This window comes from Microcaecilia unicolor, chromosome 5 (assembly GCF_901765095.1).
Source record: "Microcaecilia unicolor chromosome 5, aMicUni1.1, whole genome shotgun sequence".
NCBI classification, from domain to species: domain Eukaryota; kingdom Metazoa; phylum Chordata; class Amphibia; order Gymnophiona; family Siphonopidae; genus Microcaecilia; species Microcaecilia unicolor.
Genome location: NC_044035.1, coordinates 176,853,591 through 176,877,765, shown reverse-complemented (window position 1 = coordinate 176,877,765; position 24,175 = coordinate 176,853,591). Strand labels below are relative to the sequence as shown.

General features: G+C 41.5%; 1 protein-coding gene and 1 non-coding gene across 2 annotated transcripts in view; both read left to right on the top strand.

The window, feature by feature from the left end:
- Positions 1 to 24,175, top strand: part of LOC115470429 (splicing factor 3B subunit 3-like) — a gene marked incomplete at its 3' end in the record, with an annotated part of 107,982 nt that overhangs the window by 49,546 nt on the left and 34,261 nt on the right. Inside the window, 1 exon segment of the mRNA XM_030203607.1 lies at positions 1,996 to 2,108. Coding sequence (XP_030059467.1) covers positions 1,996 to 2,108 — 113 coding nt within the window.
- LOC115471474 lies at positions 15,453 to 15,536 on the top strand. Its single transcript, XR_003942358.1, has one exon. It is a non-coding gene; the product is annotated as a small nucleolar RNA SNORD111 (small nucleolar RNA).

The following is a 24,175-nucleotide window of genomic DNA, read 5'->3' as shown; positions in this document are numbered from 1 at the left end:
AGGGGATAAAAAATAGGAGAAAATCCCTAGATAGTTACAAATGAAGAGGTTTATGGTGCTAGATTCCAACCCTGGTTTAATTGAACTGGCAGAGCAGTATAGAGACCCAGAACTGGAATTGCAGGTGATGTTGCAGGTCAAGATTGAGGTGTGCAGCTTATTTCTTACATCACTGGATTGCCATGAGTTAGTATTAGAGCAAATTAGTTGAGAGATGTTGGACACTAATGCTGGTGAAAACCCACAATTTGAACAGTATAGATTGTTCCAAATCTAGATTGATCTGAAATAATATAGCATTGGGGATGAGAAAGGGTTATCGTTACGAGAACTTTAGATTTTATCTTTATCTTTTCTGTTAATTTCATATTAAATTTTCCTTCTTTAATTAATCTTCTGCCTATCACCCAAGATAGTTTGCTCAGGTAATGTGAAGGCTGGAGGGATTTTTTTTGGTGGTGTTTATGGATCAAGCCTGTTGCGTCAGACTATTGTGCATTATACACTGAACCACAGGGCAACTCAAATGTATATATTTTAAATGATATAATTTGGTTCTTAGGTATTCTTACCTAAAATTTCAAATGTTTTTTCCTTAACCCTGAGCCAAATCTGTTAACAGTGGAGGAGAAGGAGAGCAGCTGCATTTTCTTTTTCCAGTGCTCGACACAGACTGAAATATTTGAACCATGAGGCTTAATGGTATCCTGTATGGTTCAAATACTTCAGTCAGCCTCGAGCACTGGAGGAGGACAGGCCCAACATGTTGGAAATTGTTTCTTCTGCAGGAGAGAGGGTGTACCCATGATTAAGGGTAGGTTACGGAAATAGGGGCTATGTTCTAGGGATGTGGGGGGGGGGGGGGGTTCAAAAATAGGCTGCTCAGGTGGGGCAAGAGCGAGATGAATGTGTGCCTCAGGGGTTTGGTCTTCGTTGGGGGGTTGGGAGAATAGGATGGATGTGTGCCTCAGGGGAGGCGGGGGGGGGGGGGGGGAGGCTATGTCAGGGGGAATGGAAGAGTGGGGTGGATGTGCTTGAGGGGAGGAGAATGAAGAGCAGCAGGGCTATGTATCGTGGGGAGGGGGAGAAGCCAAGGTTGATGTATTTGCAGGACTGGGAGAGAGCAGGAGAGGTGTGTTCTTGAGGGAGGGGCAACAGGTCAAACGGGGTATATGAGGGGGAGCACGAGGTGTCTGCATTGGGAGGGACTATGCTGGGGGGAGGGGCCATACTCAGTATATACAGGGGAAAGTGGGTCTGAGAGAGTGTTATGTTGGGGTGAGTACATGGAAAGTTACAAGAACTGTGGGTGTGTTCCAGGTGGGGTTTTAGCACTATGGATGCTTGTGTGTGAGGTGGGGGTAGTCTTGAGTGAGAGCTGTGAGGGCGTATGTGCCAGAAGGAGGTTTTAGAGAATGAGAAAGAATGTTATGGGGTTCTGTGCTGGAGGGGTGTGAGAGCGTTATGGCTGATCATATGGAGGAGGGGTTGAGAGTGTTTTGGGGATGTGTCATCTGAGGGGAGTCTGAGAGGGATGGAGAGAGTACTTGGGTCTTGAGAGGAGGAGCAGAGAAAATAGAGGGTTGGACATGTAGAGGAAAGAAATAAGCCTAGGATGGATTTCTAGCTAAGATAGGGAGTGAAACTGCTGGGTTGTCTAGCCTGAGTAGGAAAAAAGTTGGGGGTGTCATACCAGGGGCAGGTATGACCAGGCCTTTATGATAAATTCTACACAACATGAAAAGTTATAAATAAATAAATGCTTAAAAAACTGCACAGTTTTCCTTTTTTTGTGTTCAGAATTCCCCTAGAATTAACACTGGAGAGAAAGAGAGAGAGAGAGATGGCTAGGGGAGCTTGCATTCTTGATGAGCTTGTCTTCAGTGGGTGAATTGAGGCAAAGTGTCTATAGGGAAACTTATTTTTCATTGTAAGTGCAAGATTTTGTTCATTCCTCATTTTATTAAAAAATGTGTATTTCTTTCCTTCTGTTAGTCCCAGGAGGTTCTGATGGCCCCAGTGGAGTGCTGATATGTTCCGAAAACTATATCACATACAAAAACTTTGGCGACCAGCCTGATATTAGATGTCCCATTCCCAGGAGAAGGGTAGGCATTTTTATAATCTTCTTTATCACACCAGTGTGGTGAACTTATACATTTTTAATAAATGACACAAATCTGAGCAATAAATAATAAATCTAATAGCAACTGAGTAACTTGTCTGTCTGTAAGGATGACTGCCAAATTTGTGAAGTCCCAGAAAACAGACTGGTAAGTGGTCTGCAAGTTTCAAAAGGAATGAAGGAGTCTGATCAGACACAGTGTTAATAGCAAGGGAGACTTTATTGGTAAGCAAATTACTGTATTAAAAAGAAAACGCACGACTCAGCTGTGTTGCCCAATAGGAGCTGCTTCAGGGGCTCAGCATAACTGTTAATTAAGATACATAAAATCAAATTTGAGAACAAAAAAACAACCTCAGTAAAACCATTGCAGTTGTCAGAATTATATAATAAATAATAAGTAATAAAATGAGTACTTAAATAAACCAATAAATAATATCTCAATGCTCTCTGCATGAAACATACAAAGAGACAAACTAGAGTTTAAAAAAATGTGGATGGGGGAATCAAAACTCAAAAACACCTTTATGGTTAAATCATTCACCTCACCATAGTCATTACTGCAAAGACAAAACAATAAAAACAATATGCCTCAAACCAGCTGGTGCCCTCTGCACTACCAGCAGCGAAGATGGATGCTAAGTCACTATCTCTTGGATATTACAGTTGTGGTGGATGTTCAGTCTTTGAGGTCAACATGCAGTGCATATCTTTTGTGAACCCACAATCGGGGATGAGTTCGCATTAAGACAGTTCTCCAATTGCAAAGGCACTCGAGATATCTATAAAGACATCTGCCTATGTGGACTTGTGTATCTTAGCAGGAACCTTAAGACAGTTTAACAAAAGCTTGATTGAACATAAAAGTGCAATTAAATATAGAGCTGTGGGAAAATCTCTTGTACGACACTCATGAACATAAAAGTGCAATTAAATATAGAGCTGTGGGAAAATCTCTTGTACGACACTCAGTGGAGGAGTGGCCTAGTGGTTAGGGTGGTGGACTTTGGTCCTGGGGAACTGAGGAACTGAGTTCGATTCCCGGTACAGGCAGCTCCTTGTGACTCTGGGCAAGTCACTTAACCCTCCATTGCCTGCCGCATTGAGCCTACCATGAGTGGGAAAGCGCGGGGTACAAATGTAATAAAAATAAATAAATATCCAAGAATCAGTCATTTGAGGATTACAAGTTCCAGGTTCTGGTGAAACCCTAGCTACACTAGAGATGTGGAAATCTAGATGACATGTTTTTAGGAATTGAACAAAGGTTAATTTTTAGATTTCATACTGTATATCCATAGGAAAACATACTGTACATTAATTGGAATACAGACTTGTTTGTTTGTTTTTTTAATTGGATAGTTAACTTTTAACGTATTTATTTATTCCTGTTTTTGGTCAGTTTTCATATGTCTCCCTCACTGTTAGTACATAAGTATTACAAAAAATCAGGAAGATCAAATCCAACCAACCAAGTTAAACCTTAAACTCACTATAGTAAACTTGGGTTCAGAATAATTTATCTTTTTATATATATATATATGTATGTATGCACTTTAAAAAAATGCTAAAGTGTTTTAAATTGTTTTAAATGTGCTCAGACCATACCGTTTACACCCATTATATCCCCAAGAGGAATATGTGGTGGTGTCACAATGGAACCATCATTGCACATATGATGTTCCACCTCCTAATATTTGTGTATGTACATACAGCTGCGCCCAAGTAGATCTTACTCACCAATGTATGCGTATATCTATAATACATATGTATAAGTCATGGACTATTCACATTAAATATTGTTAGACTTGAGCTCAAACCTCCGCCCATAAATTATGGTACATTCCATATTACCTTCTGATACATGGATAATAAAACATACAGTTCACCGTTTGTTTAAACCTAAAGGAGGAATATGTTAATTCATGACACCCTGATTTCTCTTCCCCCACATATCTTACACAAACCAACCCACAATGCGATATACACACATATTCACATAATTATTTCACTTCCCTTGGGGTATATTGTGCTCGTGCTTGTGCTTCATTAAAATCACATATCATTCATCCATTCCAATCTTGCCATCAAAATAACTGCTCCCTTTAACTCTGGCCGAGTTTCAAAAGTCTTCATCAGAAAGGGAAACTAAAAATAAAAACACACTCTTTTACAAACAACCCACACTTACAGGGTAAAGTATACACTCACAATGCTTCAAACAAACTCAATATATTAAAAATATATATATCCTCTTGGGGATATAATGGGTGTAAACGGTATGGTCTGAGCACATTTAAAACAATTTAAAACACTTTAGCATTTTTTTAAAGTGCATACATATATATATATATATATATAAAAAGATAAATTATTCTGAACCCAAGTTTACTATAGTGAGTACATAAGTATTGCCATACTGGGAAAGACCAAAGGTCCATCAAGCCCAGCATCCTGTTTCCAACCGTGGCCAATCCAGGTCACAAATACCTGGCAAGAGCCCAAAAAAGTACAAAACATTTTATACTGCTTATCCCAGAAATAGTGGATTTTCCCCAAGTCCATTTAATAACAGTCTATGGACTTTTCCTTTAGGAAGCCGTCCAAACCTTTTTTAAACTCTTCTAAGCTAACCGCCTTTACTACATTCTCTGGCAACGAATTCCAGAGTTTATTTTAAATCTATTTTATTGACGATAATAATAATACAGCCAACACGAAGGCACATATACAGTGTCATCATAAAACCATAACAATCTTTTGACAGTTCCATAACGTCAATACCTTTTAATTTCCTCCCCCCCTCTCCAATTATTAACAATTCCCTTCGTCTCTGTCCACTGAAAATGACACTCATGTATAGTTAGCACGTATACATCAGCACTTCAATATGAGGCTAGCCTCACCCATACAAATTTAGTCACCTAACACAAATCGTTCCAACTTGGAGCACTCTTCCCCCCTCCCCCCTCCCATTCCATATAATCCTCCCCCACAGAAAAATCTTATACCCCTTCACCCCCTCCCCAAATCCCCAGGCTACAACGTGAGAGTATTCATCAATAAACTACGAGCTCTGCTAGACAGGGCCTGCACATATGGTTCCCAGACCTCCCAGAATCGTTGTTTACTTCTAGGGCTACGACTAGCTCTATATGCCTCCATCATCACCAGTGAGTGAAGCATATTCCTCCACAGCCAGTAGGATGGCCCTGTTTCCTGAGTCCAAAATTGCAATATACATTGTTTCCCAATGATTAAAGCCTTATATATTAATAATCGCTCCCCTTGCCGAATAACTAGCCCACTCCCAATCAGTCCCAGCACCATACTCTTGGGTGGCAGACGTATCTTCTTCTTTAGCAATATTTCACAATATTCCATGATTTTACCCCAAAACTGCCTAATTACTGGGAATTCCCATAGCATGTGAAATACAGACGCTCTCTGAAGGTTGCATTTACTACAGTTTGGCTCCTGAATTCTTCCAGCATAATAGGCCTGCACTGGGGAAAAATATGCTCTCAATATGATTCTAAATTGTATCTCCCGATGTCAAGCACTGGTTACTTTATGTGTTATCTCCTTCAGGTATTTAACTATGTCCCCACTTCTTATCTCCACTCCCATATCAGTAGACCATTTCTGAGCCTCTACCTCATAACTTCGGGGTGGGGCAATCATTCTTAACTGTTTATAAAGTATAGATACCGAAGTCTGTTCCCTACCTTGTGGTAAAAATAAGTTCACCAATAAGTCATAAATCCCTCTATCACACTTGCCTCTAAATAATTGCATAATGTAGCTATGTAGCTGATGATATTCATACCATGTCACATTCTTTGCACCCACCATACCCTCTAAAGCCTCTCTCGATATAACCTTCCCCGAATCCTGCACGACATCCGCCACCAGGATCACCCCTTCCTGTGCCCAATTAGCAATCCTCTTTTGCATATTCCCCGGGCCAAAATCTGCATTCCCCACTAGTGGGAGCTGATCGGTACAATGTGGATTCTTATTCAATTGCTTTAATATATATTGCCACATACTACGCATCGGGTGTAATAAAATATGTTGCCCCCAACTCTTAGGCAGGTTTTTACCCTTAAGATGTAACAAATAATATGGATGGTAGGGCCTGAATATTTCGTACTCGGTCTTCCAATCCGTATACTCTTCTGTTTCTAATATCCAGTCTGCTAGATGTCTCGTCAAACAGGCCCAGTTAATATTGTCTTATATCAGGCATCCCTAAGCCTCCCTCCTCCCCTCTTCCATACATAAATTCCAGTTTGAGTTTTGCCTTCTTCCCACCCCAGCAAAACCTGGACAACATTCCATTAAGTTTCTTAAGGTCTTTAGTCTGTACGAGGATCGGCAACTGTCTTAGCACATAGAGCCATCTAGGGAAAAGTACCATTGCGAAGAGACCTACTCTCCCGCTCACCGTCAAGGGCAATCCCTCCCATCTGGCCAACTGATGTCTCGTATGATGAAGGAGCTCATCTACATTTCGTCTATATAATCTACTCAGGTCCCCAGTTAACACAATGCCTAGATATTTAAACTCCTTTGCCGACCATCGCAGTGGAAACTCACCCTTCCACTGCTCTCTTACTTTATCAGTCATAGGCAATCCCTCAGATTTTTGAGTATTCAATTTAAACCCCGAGAATGTACCATATTCTGCAAATACCTCCATCAATACTGGTAACGACCTCTCTGGCCTATCCAGATGAACCAGGATATCATCCGCAAAGGCTGAGATTTTAAATTCTCGGGTTCCCAATTTTATCCCTTCAATCTCGGGATTCCCTAATATGTCACGCACTAAAGGGTCCAATGTTATGGCGAAGAGCAGTGGAGACAAAGGGCAGCCCTGCCTAGTACCCCGGTTAACCGGGAAGCTTTCAGAGTACGAGCCATTAACCAGCACTCTGGCCGCTGGGTTTTTGTATAATATAGATATTGCTTGTGTAAAGTACCCCTGAAACCCATATGCCCGCAGCGTTGCAAAAAGAAATTCCCACTCAACCCTATCAAACGCCTTTTGGGCGTCGAAGCTGATCAATAGCGAGTCTCCTCCTTCCCTACGCACTCGCTCCATCGTAGCTAATATCATCCTAATATTTTTCACACTCTGTCTCCCTTGAATAAATCCAACTTGAGGAGAGGCCACTATCCCAGGCAGCACCCCAGCCAATCTCGCAGCTAAAATCTTAGCCAGCAGCTTTGCCTCATAGCTGATGAGTGATATCGGTCTGTAGGAATCTGGTAAAGTCGGATCCTTCTCAGGTTTCAAAAAGACCATTATATCTGCCAATCTCAAGGATGACGGGAGTTCCCCCAATGCCACAGAATCGTTAAATGCATTGACTAATGTGTCACCTATGTCCTGTACTAAGATTTTATAGAATTCAGCCCGGAATCCATCCGGACCCGCTGCTTTATGCAGTGCACTATCTCTGATTCCTCTATGGACCTCTTCTACTTTTATCTGTTTGTTGAGCTCCTGCCGCTGTTGCTCTGATATCTTAGGCAGTGTAACATTCTAAAGATACATATCTGGATCTAAATCATCTGTGTCATTCTTGGCATACAACCTGGCATAATAATCTTGGAACACTGCCTGTATCCCTGCATCCGTATGTGCCAAGCCCCCTGGTGGCGCCCGCACTGCCAGCACTCTTCTCTGGCCCCTCGCTCTCCTCACTAACCCCGCCATCATTTTCCCTGGTTTATTGCCATACTGAAATAATCGATATCTATAATATTCAGCTGATTTACTTGCTCGTTGATGCAATAACTCATTAAGCGAGGCTTGTGTGGCCAACAGTTGCTCCCTGGTATGACTTGTGGAATGTTGTCCATAGGACCTCCTGAGGCGTACTAGTAGTTTCCCCATTCTAATGATAGCTTGATCGCTCCGTTTCTTCTTCCTAGCGCTATACGCTATTATCTCTCCCCTTAAGACAGCCTTTCCTGCTTCCCAATATAATGTCGGGGTATGTACGTGTGGTGCGTTATGCATGCTATATTCTTTCCATTTCTCTCTAATATGTGTCCAGAATTCTAGATCATAATACAAATCCATGGGGAAGGCCCATCTAAACTGTCTACTCTGCAGATTCTGATCCCTCATTTTTATATATATAGCCGCATGATCTGATATGATCGTAGGATCAATATCTGCCTCGATAATGCCAGAGAAACTCTCTTCATCTATCAATAGATAATCAATCCTTGATTGTGTATGGTGTGCTCTAGAGTAGTGAGTATAGTCTTTAGTGTTTGGATGTAACACCCTCCACGCATCTACCATTCCCAGTGCTCCACATAGCAGAGATATACCCTTATTAGCTCCTACTGCCCCTCCCGATTTAGTGTGTAATCTGTCCATACTCGGGTCCGCCACCACATTGAAGTCCCCCCCCCCAATTATCTTCTGCTGAATGTTGGACTTTTGTACCTTGCTTAAGAAATTATGATAAAATTGTTTATTGTACACATTTGGGGCATAAACATTGCAGATTAAACAAGACCTGCCATTCACCTTTACCTGTGCTATAATATATCTCCCATCTGCATCAACATGGATCTGCTCAACCTCGACTGTGAGTGATTTACGAAATAATATCACCACTCCCGCTTTTTTCCCCACTGCCGGGGCGTCTAGCATAGTCCCCACCCACCAAGTTTGGAGCTTCTTATGCTCCTGGGCTGTTAGATGTGTTTCTTGGAGGAGCGCAATATCAGCACTTTTCTTTTTAAGGCTATGGAGAATTTTCTTCCTTTTAATGGGTGACGATATGCCCCCCACGTTCCAGGAGTATACTTTAAGTCCTATTACGTGACCCCATCTCGCTCTTGGCTAATCGTATGTACATCTAGTAATATCCAGCAGGAGTGGTGTCCCAGCTGCACCACCCCCACTGTTCTTTTCCACACCCAGTCATCCTTCCTCTCTCTCACTTTCACTCTCTTACTACTGTATTTCAATTGGTAGCCTGTATCCCTTCCCCCCTCCCCTTCCCGGATCCCTCATCCCCTTCCCCAACTTCCCTTCCCATTCCAAGAACTAGTCACGATATAACACCTGCATTCACCCTTCCACACAAACTATCAACATCCCCCTCCCGTTCCATTCCCCAACATATTGTCTAAATATACCCATATGCAACATATCCACTAATTCAGTCTTTATAGTCTCACTTATAGGTGACAGGAGAGATCCTCTGATATTTTGTTTAGTTGATGTCATCCTCCCCTCACTAACTGCCGTCTGCATATTCCCGAAGTCCGCCCTCCAACTCGAGGGCCCTCCAGGAAGCAGTCAGTTATCTTACCAAGAACCTCGCTGCCGGTACTCTCGCATAGTTAATCTCAGAATCCAGAATCCAATACCTGCAGCATATTCTGTATGAGACTTAATAATCATCATCTATCCGATCCCCTGAACTTCCAATCCTGGGTCTCTCTTATCCATGACTGAACCAAACACTTAACTCAAAACCATTTCGTGGGAACCCGGGATCCCCAAACAGCACTCTACAGGATCCGTTGTTCTTTCTCTCTTTCCTCAATTAGCTGGATCTGTTCCCTTTTGTTGTATATAGTCTTTAGCTGCTTCCACCTTATCGAAAAATTTTGTAACTCCATTTATGGTAACACGCAATTTAGCTGGATATAAGAGTGCAAACTTTATCTTCTTATGAAACAGGTCTGTACACAAAGGCGCGAAGGACTTCCGTAATATCTGCACCTGCTGAGAATAATCCTGAAAGCATAAAATCTACTTTCCCTGATAGGTGAGAGAGTTGCCACTGCGAATTGCATCCAAAATATACTGTTTATGGTGAAAGTTGAGACTCTTGAATATTACCACTCTCGGTCTAGCCGCTGTCTGTCGCACAGGCCCCACTCTATGGGCCCACTCCACGCAGAAATGTTGTAGTTTATCTGCCATTCCTCCAAAAAGGTAGGCATGTCCTTATCCAGCAGTGATTCAGGGAGTCCAACTAGTCTCAAATTGTTTCGCCTACTACAATTCTCCAAATCGTCTACCTTTGCTTCCAGATCCTGCACGCGTCGCTTCAGTTGCACTGAGTTCTCTTTCTGTGCCTCAACGGTCTCCTCCAGGTCCGATATGCGCTGCAGGCCCTCATCCAGCTCTAGGCTCATACTGTCTAACCGCTCATGAGCTTCTTCCATCCGATCAAATAATTGTTGAAGTTTCTTGTCCAGCGCTGCCTCAACCGCTGCTGTTACCTCTGCGGTGATCTCTGTCAGCCAGGCCGATCCCACGTTATGCTCTCTGAGCTCACGATGGTTGGCCATCTTATCAGCCAGTTTCGTTTTATCTCGCTCTCTCCTGACCGTTTTCGCCGCCATTCTTTGTTCAATCACGTTTTCTTCAATCGCCGGTCAGTTCCCTGAGTCTATGCAATCGCAGCTGCACCGTTTTCCTTTATGGAGTCGGCAGATTAGCTGATTATAGGGTGAATGTGCACGGAGCTCCGCTCACTAGCGTCAGCCCTGCACCTTGGCGTCACGTGACCTCGAATTCCAGAGTTTAATTACACGTTGAGTGAAGAAACATTTTCTCCGATTTGTTTTAAATTTACTACATTGTAGCTTCATCGCATGCCCCCTAGTCCTAGTATTTTTGGAAACCGTAAACAGACGCATCACGTCTACCCTTTCAACTCCACTCATTATTTTATAGACCTCTATCATATCTCCCCTCAGCTGCTTTTTCTCCAAGCTGAAGAGCTCTAGCCGCTTTAGCCTTTCCCCTTTATCATTTTCGTCGCCCTTCTCTGTACCTTTTCTAGTTCCACTATATCTGTTTTGAGATGCGGCAACCAGAATTGAACACAATATTCGAGGTACGGTTGCACCATGGAGCGATACAAAGGCATTATAACATCCTCATTTTTGTTTTCCATTCCTTTCCTAATAATACCTAACATTTTATTTGCTTTCTTAGCCGGAGCAACACACTGAGCAGAAGGTTTCAACGTATCACCAACGACGACACCTAGATCCCTTTCTTGGTCCGTGACTCCTAACGTGGAACCTTGCATGACGTTGCTATAATTAGGGTTCCTCTTTCCCACATGCATCACTTTGTACTTGCTCACATTAAACATCATCTGCCATTTAGACTCCCAGTCTCGTAAGGTCCGCTTGTAATTTTTCACAGTCCTCCCACGATTTAACGACTTTGAATAACTTTGTGTCATCAGCAAATTTAATTACCTCACTAGTTACTCCCATTTCTAGGTCATAAATATGTTAAAAAGCAGCGGTCCCAGCACAGAATCCTGGGGAACCCCACTAACTACCCTTCTTCATTGAGAATACTGACCATTTAACCCTACTCTGTTTGCTTTTTTTTTTTTTTTTTAATTTGCATGAAGTCTTTATTGACATGTAATACAATATCCAACAGAGCAATACAGAATGAACCTCGCCTTACATTTCATGGTAACTTAACACAAGTCATGTATAACAGTTTATCTTTTAACCAGTTTTTAATCCACAATAGAACACTACCTCCTATCCCATGACTCTCCAATTTCGAGTCTTTCATGAGGTGCTTTGTCAAACGCCTTCTGAAAATCGAGATACACAATTTCTACTGGCTCACCTTTATCCACGTTTGTTTACCCCTTCAAAGAAATGTAGTAGATTGGTGAAGCAAGATTTCCCTTCACTAAATCCATGTTGACTTTGTCTCATTAATCCATGCTTTTGAATATGCTCTGTAATTTTATTTCTTAATATTTAGTTTCTACCATTTTGCCCGGCCCTAACGTCAGACTCACTGGTCTATAATTTCCCGGATCTCCTCTGGAACCTTTTTTAAAAATCGGCGTTACATTGGCCACCCTCCAATCTTCCAGTACCATGCTCGATTTTAAGGATAAATTACATATTACTAACAATAGCTCCGCAAGCTCATTTTTTAGTTCTATCTGTACTCTGGGATGAATACCATCTGGTCCAGTAGATTTGCTACCCTTCAATTTCTAGAACTGCCCCATTACTTCCTCCAGGTTTACAGAGAATTCATTAAGTTTCAGCAACTCGTCAGCTTCGAATACCATTTCCGGCACCGGTATCCCACCCAAATTTTCTTCGGTGAAGACCGAAGCTAAGAATTCATTTAATCTCTCTGCTACGGCTTTGTCTTCCCTGATTGCCCCTTTTACTCCTCGGTCATCTAGCGATCCAACTGATTCTTTTGCCGGCTTCCTGCTTTTAATATACCTAAAAAAAATTTTACTATGTGTGTTTGCCTCCAACGCAATCTTTTTTCAAAGTCCCTCTTAGCCTTCCTTATCAGCGCTTTGCATTTGACTTGACATTCCTTATGCCGTTTCTTATTTTCAGTCGGTTCCTTCTTCCATTTTCTGAAGGATTTTCTTTTAGCTCTAATAGCTTCCTTCACCTCACTATTTAACCACGCCGGTTATCGTTTGGTCTTCTGTCCTCCTTTTTTAATACGTGGAATATATTTGGCTGGGCTTCCAGGATGGTGTTTTTGAACAGCATCCATACCTGATGTAAATTTTTGACCCTCGCAGTTGCTCCTCAGTTTTTTGTTTTTTTTTTTTCCCCACCATTCTTCTCATTTTATCATAGTCTCCTTTTTTAAAGTTAAATGCTAATGTATTTGATTTCCTATGTATACTTAATTCAAAGCTAATATCAAATCCGATCATATTATGATGACTGTTATCAAGTGGCCCCAGCACTATTACCTCCCGCACCAGATGATACGCTCCATTAAGGACTAGGTCTAGAATTTTTCCTTCTCTCGTCTGCTCCTGTACCAGCTGCTCCATAAAGCTGTCCTTGATTTCATCAAGGAATTTTACCTCCCTAGCGTGCCTCGATGTTACATTTACCCAGTCAATATCGGGGTAATTGAAATCACCCATTATTATTGTGTTGCCCAGTTTGTTTGCATCCCTAATTTCCTTTAACATTTCTGCATCCGTCTGTTCATTTTGGCCAGGCAGACGGTAGTACACTCCTTATCACTATCCTTTTCCCCTTTACACGTGGAATTTCAATCCACAGTGATTCCCATAAGTGTTTTGTTTCCTGCAGAATTTTCAATCTATTTGATTCAAGGCTAAGGAGGCTAGGGCTTTTCAGCTTGGGGAAGAGACGGCTGATGGGAGACATGATAGAGGTATATAAAATAATGAGTGGAGTGGAACAGGTGGATGTGAAGCATCTGTTCACGCTTTCCAAAAATACTAGGACTAGGGGGCATGCGATGAAACTACAGTGTAGTAAATTTAAAACAAATCGGAGAAAATCTTTCTTCACCCAACGCGTAATTAAACTCTGGAATTCGTTGCCGGAGAACGTGGTGAAGGCGGTTAGCTTGGCAGAGTTTAAAAAGGGGTTAGACGGTTTCCTAAAGGACAAGTCCATAATCCGCTACTAAATGGACTTGGGAAAAATCCACAATTCCAGGAATAACATGTATAGAATGTTTGTACGTTTGGGAAGCTTGCCAGCTGCCCTTGGCCTGGATTGGCCGCTGTCATGGACAGGATGCTGGGCTCGATGGACCCTTGGTCTTTTCCCAGTGTGGCATTACTTATGTACTTATATACAATGCTACCCTGCCACCAATTTGATCCACCCTATCACTATGATATAATTTGTACCCCGGTATGACAGTGTGACTGGTTATCCTCCTTCCACCAGGTCTCAGAGATGCCTATTATATCTACAACAGCTGTCCGCACTTGGGTACATCCCCTGGTGGTCTAAACTAAACTAGATCCTGCAGTGCCTGCTAGATTCTATCTGTTAATGCTGTAGTACAAAGTTTTTAAAACTAAGTGGAAAAGACTATGTAGATTAGTTGATAAAATTTGCTTTTTATATTTTTATTTTGCCTATCACTAACCTACAATTGCTCCTCTCAGAACTTCTCATAAAGAAAGTTCAGTGGGACCTTTCCTCTTCATATAGTTTTGAATCTAAGGGGCCTTTTTTAAACAGGCTCTTTGAAGCTGATTCAGCAATCTATGCAAGTATTCTACTTCCCCACACCTTAACTCTTAATTGAGGTCACTGGATGAGCTACCTCTCCAGCAGCCAAGGAACAGAAAATGATTGCCAGAAAAATGTCCTCTTCTCTTGGAACTTCTCAGAAAGAAAGTTCAGTGGCACCTTTCTTCTTTATATAGTTTTGGTGTCTTTTATTTATCTTTCACTGCTGCATTTTGTCTGTGCCTATTTCCATTCTAAGCCTTCCATGGACTTAGCTATTTTGGTGTAATTTGTTCTCTCCCTGGATTCAGAAAACTAAATTATTCAACGAGACCTACAATAAGAACCCTTCATAAAGACCCTGTATCACATCTGTATCAAAACTAATCAACATTGAACTCCTAATTTGACTACTTTAATCATATTGTTATTATTTAACACCGTTCTCTATTTTGCATATCTGAGGTGTATTAATTCTTTGTTTCTAATTTTCTTGATATCTAATGTACCTTAATTGTATTAATTGTATCAATACTTTGCTCTTCTCACACCGTTAATGACGATTGCCATTGCGGCATAATGTAAGCCACATTGAGCCTGCAAAGAGGTGGGAAAATGTGGGATACAAATGCAGCAAATAAATTATATATAATTTTGTATCTATTTATGTATTTTCATCTGATATTATATCTATTACCCTTAGTGTTTGACTGACCTCACACTGCTGCACTTTTGCTGTACCAAGCCCTTAGTGGTTTTAAGGTTTTAAGTACTTGCTTTATATTTATTGATCTATCTATTACTTTCTTTAACTATATAATTCTGATAACTGCAATGGATTTACTGTGGTTATTTGTTTTTTATTCTCAAATTATGATTTTATCTTTACAGTTATGTTGAGCCCCTGTTGGGTTCAGGTTTATAACAGTTGATTAACTGCTCAAAGAAAAGAAAATACATAAAGGTTGCGGTGCATACAAATATAATAGGGATACACATCAACAGAAATGAACGCCAACATCATGACTGGATGAAGAAGAAACAGTAATGTCTGCTTACCATGCTTCCAGACTTCGACCCATTGTCAGTGAAACATGACCGTATCAGGCGTTTTGTTCTTAATAATTTGCTTACCAATACAGTCTCCCTTGTTATCACCACTGTGTATACTTCGATACCTTCATGTCAGATTTGTGATGCATTTGATTATTTAGATCAAATCCTTTCTAACTGGTCTTTTTTTTTTTTTTCTCTCTCATTTTTTTGTACGTGGATTTTTAAGGTCTGATGAAGTTGCTCACAGCCTTAAGTGATGAGCTTTCATTTCATGTCTCTTCTCTGATGCTTGCCATGGAGATGATACAAAATCTCTGATAAAGTGCTGAAATGTGAGCAGCCCAGCAGTCCATATAACAGTTCATCAAGGGAAAGGATTATAGAATGGGGGGTAGCAAGTTTTAATTTGTTCTAGAGCAGGGTTGATATTTGGAGGAGTCCTGAGTTATTTTCTCCCATCCCCCACACCACACACACACATTTACCACTGTTTTTTTCCTTCCTCTGAAAAGGTTTTACTGGTCAATAAGTTTTATTGGTTTTTATAACTCTCTGAAAAGGTTTTAAATAAGACATCAGAAGAACTCTGCAGCATTTGTTCCAAGCCACAGCAGTGGTTTTCAAAAACAGGCAGGGGTATGCACCTATATAGCAGAAAGAGAAGGGATGATTTTCTTTCTTCAGCTAGTCCCAAGGGAGCTTGGGTTACAGGCTGAGTGTTCTGACTGGCAGAATTGCTTCTTCCAGAGCTATAGGCTGAAGCAGAGGTCTTTCCTACCGACTTGGCCCATGTGTCTGAGTTCATTTTCGGGCTTACTTCAGGAAGCAGGCCATGACATAAGGAGGTAACTCTGAGGAATCTGAGGTCTGCCCCCCTCCCCCAAACACACACATACTCTTCCCAGTTTCTTTTCTTTCTGCCAGTGTCTAACATTTACATCTAAGGCCAAGATGAGTTTTGAGCTAATTTTGTGTTTTTCGTTGTGTGTTTGCAGATGAGGTTTTCTACCAGCACCATGAGTGCAGGAGGGGGAGGGGGCTTAGGCCGGGGTACTCAGGTTACATCTGCCTTCCTTTCTTTGCCAGTGGGAATGGTGTCCTGAATGACTTTAGGCCACAGTTTTGGGCTCACGTAGTAGAACGGCCCACTTATCCGAGGTGATCCTTGGAGCACATTGTGGTTGGAGATATGGAGGACTATGTTTAGCAATAGTCTTTTGTTACTAGCAGCTCGCTTGAAACCCTGCATGTGGAAGGAGGCTTGTCAGTGTGTCTCTTGAGCTTGATGTTATTCTTAGTCCAGAGCAGTGCAAGGCCTCACCAGGGCCACAGGGAATCCTCTTGCGTGCTGGGAGTGTTTTGCTGGCCCCCTAAATGAAGGCTCCCGTTGTAGCTCAGACCATGCTAGAGACAATGGAGGGGAAATCTGTAGTGCCCCGAGCCCCAGAAGTTCTGCAGGCTTGAAATACTAGGTGAACTGAATTGGCACAGACTGCAGGCTTGATTTTCCTTCAAGATTTGGAACATCCTCCCCATTTGAAGCAAATTCAGTGTTGGTAAGACCTAAGGTTCTCTCTTTGGAAGTATCATGGAATGGAGTTGAGTTTGGAGAAGTCACTGGTAAAATAGTTTTCTTGACAGAGAAAGTTGATAATTATGTCCAACAGCAAGATTCCTTAAAGGCTGTGGTAGCAGATCTTTAAACAGAATGTGGTGGAATTGAGAAATAATGTGAAGCAAAATAATTTTTATTTGTGAAAGATATGACATTAACACCAATGTAAAATAGAGTCTCTTGAAAATGCAAACAGATTCTGCAATCTGAGGTCTGAATTTTCATAGAGTCCCAACCATTTTTGCTAGGACTAGGGGGCACGCAGTGAATCTACTAAGTAGTAAATTTAAAACAAACTGGAGAAAATAATTTCTTTGTATAGCATGTAATTAAACTCTGGAATTTGTTGCCAGAGAATGTGGTAAAAGCAGTTAACTTAGCAAGGTTTAAAAAAGTCCATAAGATTGATGTGGGAAAATCTACTGCTTATTTCTAGGGTACAAAAAAATGTAGTAGATCGGAGTAACTCTATAATATTACCAAATTGTATAAGGTAGAGTCGTATATGATCACCATGGCTGGTTTCACTTCACTCCCACGGTGAACCTCTGCCCGTATGTATTTCTAATCATAGACTCTTCCCCCAACCTACCTATGCTGAAATAACTCTCATTTACTCATAACATTGCATAAGCATAAATTAGTGGCTACGTGACACTTATCTGTTCAAACTGGTGTGCTCATAAGGTGCTTTATAACGGTTGGTGAGGCCCCACCTGGAGTATTGTGTTCGGTTTTGGAGGCCATATCTTGCTAAGGATGTAAAAAGAATTGAAGCGGTGCAAAGAAAAGTTATAAGAATGGTATGGGATTTGCGTTACAAGACGTATGAGGAGAGACTTACTGACCTGAACATGTATACCCTGGGGGAAAAGAGAAACGGGTGATATGATACAGACATTCAGATATTTGAAAGGTATTAATCCGCAAATTAACCTTTTCCGTAGATGGTAAGGCGGTAGAACTAGAGGTCATGAAATGAGATTGAAGGGGGCAGACTGAAGAAAAATGCCAGGAAGTATTTTTTCATGGAGAGAGTGGTGGATACTTAGAATGCCCTCCCACAGGAGGGTGGTGGAGATGAAAACGGTAACGGAATTCAAAAATGCGTGGGATAAACATAAAGGAATCCTGTTCAGAAGGAATGGATCCTCAGAAGCTTAGCTAAGATTGGTGGCAGAGCCGGTGGTGGGGCTGGTGGTTGGGAGGTGGGGATAGTGCTGGGCAGACTTCTACAGTCTGTGCCCTGAAAATGGCAGATACAAATCAAGGTAAGGTATACAAAAAAGTAGCACATATGAGTTTATCTTGTTGGGCAGACTGGATGGACCGTGCAGGTCTTTTTCTGCCGTCATCTACTATGTTACTGTGTTTAACTAAGAGGAAAATTGACATGAGGTCAAAAGTAAAAGGATAGTCCTTGGATACAGCCTTGTGAGTCCAATTTCCGATAACATAGAAGCAGGTTAGCTTCATTCTGCATCAACCTCTACTTGTTAAACAACCAAGTGCTGTGCTAATGTTCTAATGCTCGAGTTCCCTGGATTCAGCAGGGCCTGGGTGCAACATTCTTGGATAATTGAGGAATTGACATATACTAAGTGTCAGGATGTTCCATATGACCTCTGATTTCTTGCAACATCAGAAGGGTAGGCCACTAATAGCTTTAGCTATTCCTTCTTTTATGGTTTAGAAAAGTGGACTGTGGTTTTCTCTCCCAACCTTCGTATTAGCAGACTGAAACTGAAATTTTCTTTAGAAATAGGCATTTTCCCCATAGTTTTAAACTGAAACCTTTTCTAGAGTTAGAAACTAAACAGCCAAAAACTCTTGTTCTAAAAGGCAATTGTTTTCTTTTCCTTGGCTGCTGGCGAGGTAGCACATCCAGCGACCTCAATTAAGTGTTAATTAAGGTGTGGGGAAGTAGAATACTTGCATAAGTTGCTGAGTCAGCTTCAAAGAGCCTGTTTAAAAAAGCCCTTTAAATTCAAAACTAAAGGTCCCACTTCTTTCTGAGAAGTTCTGAGAGAAGAGGACATTTATCTGGTAAGTGAAGATTATTTTGCTTTGTGCTTTGGGAACTTAAAGATTGGAGTTTAAATGAGTAATTGTAGGTTAGTGATAGGCAAAATAAAAATATAAAAAGCAAATTTTATCAACTAATCTCCATAGTCTTTTCCACTTAGTTTTAAAATCTTTGTACCACAGCATTAACAGATAGAATCTAGCAGGCACTACAGGATCTAGTTTAGACCACCAGGGGATGTACCCAAGTGCCGCCCAGGAGGGAAGGGTTAGGACAGCTGTTGTAGATATAATAGGCATCTCTGAGACCTGGTTGAAGGAGGATAACCAGTCACTCTGTCATACCGGGGTACAAATTATATCATAGTGATAGGGTGGATCGAATTGGTGGAGGGGTAGCATTGTATATTAACGAGATCCTTGAATCAAATAGATTGAAAATTCTGCAGGAAACAAAACACTTATGGGAATCACTGTGGATTGAAATTCCATGTGTAAAGGGGAAAAGGATAGTGATAGGAGTGTACTACCGTCTGCCTGGCCAGGATGAACAGACTGATGCAGAAATGTTAAAGGAAATTAGGGATGCAAACAAACTGGGCAACACAATAATAATGGGTGATTTCAATTACCCCAATATTGACTGGGTAAATGTAACATCAAGGCACGCTAGGGAAGTAAAATTCCTTGTTGAAATCAAGGACAGCTTTATGGAGCAGCTAGTACAGGAGCCGACAAGAGAAGGAAAAATTCTAGACCTAGTCCTTAGTGAAGTACATGATCTGGTGCGGGAGGTAATGGTGGTGGGGCCGCTTGATAACAGTGATCATAATATGATCGGATTTGATATTAGCTCTGAAGTAAGTATACATAGGAAAGGAAATACAATACGTTAGCGTTTAACTTTAAAAAAGGAAACTATGATAAAATGAGAAGAATGGTGAAAAGAAAACTTAGAGGAGCGACTGCGAGGGTCAAAAATTGACATCAGGCGTGGATGCTGTTCAAAAACACCATCCTGGAAGCCCAGGCCAAATATATTCCGTGTATTAAAAAAGGAGGACGGAAGACTAAATGACAGCCGGCGTGGTTAAATAGTGAGGTGAAGGAAGCTATTAGAGCTAAAAGAAAATCCTTCAGAAAATGGAAGAAGGAACCAACTGAAAATAATAAGAAATGGCATAAGGAATGTCAAGTCAAATGCAAAGCGCTGATAAGGAAAGCTTAGAGGGACTTCGAAAAAAAGATTGCGTTGGAGGCAAAAACACATAGTAAATTTTTTTTTAAGGTATATTAAAAGCAGGAAGACGGCAAAAGAATCAGTTGGACAGCTAGATGACCGAGGAGTAAAAGAGGCGATCAAGGAAGACAAAGCCGTAGCAGAGAGATTAAATGAACTCTTGGCTTCGGTCTTCACTGAGGAAGGTTTGCCAGAAATGGTATTCGAAGCTGACGAGTTGCTGAAACTTAATGAATTCTCTGTAAACCTGGAAATCAAATATATTAGCGTTTAACTTTTAAAAATGAGACTATGATAAAATGAGAAGAACGGTGAAAAAAAAACTTAGAGGAGCGACTACGAAGTTCAGAAATTTTCTTCTCCCCCAGACTGGTGTATTCCTTTGTGGTGTCACAGTCCCAGACTCTAAGCAAACTGTCACGGACTCAGGAACATCGTGAGCTCTTGGGCTGCTGTTGATGAACGGCAGCAGGCAAAACCTCCAACCAGGACTGGACTAAACAAGCAGGAATGGATCTGACTATAAGTGCAAAGCACACAGGCAGAAACAGACTAGAAGTGCAATGAGCACACAGGCAGAAATGGACCAGAAGTACACAGAATACACAGGCTGTACTAAGACACAAACCAGGACTGGACTAGGCAGGGAACACAGCGACAGAACTAAGTAAAGCCAGAAGAGAAAACACTCAAGGCTGACGTGGAACCAATGCACACAGAGCCCTCTCATGCGGGCCGCAAGGCCGAACGGGAACCCAAATACAACAGCAGAAGGAAGAAGAAACTAGGCAGAGCTCAAGGCTTGGCCACACAAACAAACAACAGAACAAACAGGCAATAACCAAGACAGAAGTGCTTAACACTAGCACACAGACAAACTGAAGAACTAAGACAGAAGTGCTAACCCTAGCACGCAGACAGAAGAACTAGAACTGAAATGCCACACAGGCACACTAACTAGGAAACAAGACAGAAGTGCTAAACAAGCACACTGACTAGGAAACAGGGCAGAAGTGCTACAAAAGCACACCGACAAACCTGGAGACCTTTGGCTTTGCAAAGGCCATGAATGAATGTCCTCACCTTCCTTATGAGGGTCTTCACTGATGATGTCACGACTACAGGAAAAGGGCTTGGAACACACAGGAAGTGGAAGCACTACAGGAAAGAGGTTTGAAACACACAGGAAGTGGCAGCAGAGGCAACAATGCAAAGAAAAGAACAGACTGGAGCCACCTCTGAAGCCGACCACTGAAAGACAAGGTGAGACTGAAAAGTGGAGTCGTGACCACAGTCGTGACATGGGGCTTGGACAATTGCTCCTAAAGTGTTCTCCAGGGGAATTTAATTGGTTATACCTTTTATTTGTTGACAAGGATTCAGAGTACGTTTGATTTTGGGACATCTAATTGATTTGAGCCAATGCACTTTAAGACAACAACGAGATGGCAGCCTGAGTATTACACTACTTCCAATCTCTCGCTGGCCCCTTTCATCTTTCTCTTCATTCCCTTTCTAGCCTCTCTTCCCTTTTCCCCCTCACTTCTCCCTCTGTTCCCTTTCCTGCACTACTTCTGCTGCCACTGCCTCCATCTTCCAGGTCTGTGGCAGCAGTAAAAAAGTGGCTTGCGATCTTGGAGCCTCTGTGTACATGCTCAGCATCTGCTGGTCTCAACCTCTCTAATGCAAACTTCCTATATTGGAGGGAGTGGGACTGACAAATACTGAGCCTGTCAGAAAAGCACCAGCATCCAAGTTGTAGAAAATGCAGTTTATTACAAAGCCTGGAGTTAAAACTTCAAAAGAGCCCAATGTGACTATGTTTCGCCTATATAAATCTGCATCGGATGCAGTAATTGTTAATCAGACAACTCCTGACAGCCCAAAACACAGCTGCCAGACTGATATTCAACAAAAAAAGATTTGATAGCGCTAAACCTCTTCAATTGAAACTACACTGACTCCCTATCAAGGACTGCATTACTTTCAAAATTTGCTCTCTGGTCCACAAAATAATCTACGGTGATGCCCCAGGATATATGATTGATTTAATAGATCTTCCAGTCAGAAACAGAATCAGTTCATCACAGACTTATTTGAACCTTCACTATCCAAGCTGCACTGGACTCAGATACAAATCAACCTTTGCATCCAATTTTTTTTACTTAAATGCGCAAATGTGGAATGCATTACCGAAGAGTGTGAAAACGACGCATGACCATCAAAACTTCAAGCGAACTTTAAAGACCTATCTGTTTTGCAAGGCCTACCCTATTGATTCTACTTAAATGGCTCAACTCAGCAATGCATCTGTACATACATTGCAATGAATATATTATTTCTTATTTCCTTGTCCCTTATTGTATTCATTTACCCCTACCTTGCCTGATCCTTTTTCTACTTGTATTTGTTTAAAACTTACCGTACTTGCCATCCACCATTACGGTATTTTGTAAGCCACATTGAGCCTGCTAATATGTGGGAAAATGCGGGATAAAAATGTCACAAATAAATAATCAAATTAAAATCAAATCATCATAATAGCAAAATATATTAAATAATAAATACATATTAATTTAAAATATTAATTCATATCAATCACTCACCACCGAATCAGTCACACAAGCGACCCGCAGGTTCGCAAAAACCCAATGCAAACTGGACACATGCCCCAGTCACCTACTTAAATGTGCCCCCAACCGATTCATAGAAGACCTTACATCCTACCTTAACTTCATGTTACAACAAGGCTCCTTCCCCAAGGAATATAGTAACATCCTACTTACCCCAATACCTAAAGACACTAAAAAAAAACCCCCAAATGATCTCACCAACTACCGACCAGTTGCTTCTATCCCTCTAATAGTCAAATTGATGGAGAGCCTAGTAACAAAACAGCTCACAGAATACTTGGACAAGTTCTCAATACTTCACGACTCACAATCAGGATTTCGTTCCCACCACAGTACTGAGACTGTACTAGTCACTCTCCTGGCCAAGTTCAAGCAAGAAATATCCATAGGTAAAAGCATACTCCTCTAATTTGACATGTCGAGCGCATTGGATATGGTAAATCACAATATATTACTTAGACTCCTCGACCACTTTGGGATTGTTGGAAACTTACTTAACTGGATCAAGGGCTTTCTTACCACTAGAACATACCAAGTAAAATCAAACTCTAATATATTGCCACCATGGAAAGCAGAATGCGGAGTACCCCAAGGATCACCATTATCACCAATACTTTTCAACATGATGATGATCCCACTGGCAAAGTCCTTGTCCAATCGAGGTCTCAACCCTTTCATCTATGCAGATGACATCACAATATACATTCCCTTCAAACAAGACTTGACAGAAATAACCAAAGAAATTAATGATGGCCTCAACATCATGGACTCCTGGGCAAACTCATTCCATCTGAAACTAAACACTGAAAAAACACTGCCTCATCCTCTCATCACAACACAACAAATACAAACCTGCAACTATAACTACCCCAGGACACACACTCCCTATCTCAGAAAGCTTAAAAATACTCAATGTCACACTCGATCGGAGCCTCACATTAGAGAACCAAGTAAACACGGTAATAAAGAAAATGTTCCATGCAATGTGGAAACTCAAACGAATAAAACCTTTCTTCCCGAGGGAAACTTTTCGAAACCTAATACAATCAATGCTCCTAAGCCATGCAGATTACTGTAACGGAATCTACGCGAGATGCAAAGGACAACTCACAAAAAAACTCTGGACCGCCCAAAATACAGTAGCCAGACTGATATATGGTAAAACACGATTTGAAAGCGCCAAACCCCTACGAGAAAAGCTGCAGTGGCTCCCAATCAAAGAAAGGACTATCTTCAAAATCTGCACCTTGGTACACAAACAGCCTTATTTTCGAAAGCGATGGGCGCCCAGATTTCGACCCAAATCGGGAGATAGGCGCCCATCTCGCAAAGGCATCGAAATCGGTATAATCGAAAGCCGATTTTGGGTGTCTTCAACTGCACTCCGTCGCGGGAATGAACAAAGTTGACGGGGGCGTGTAGGAGGCATGATGAGGGCGGGACTGGGGTGTGTT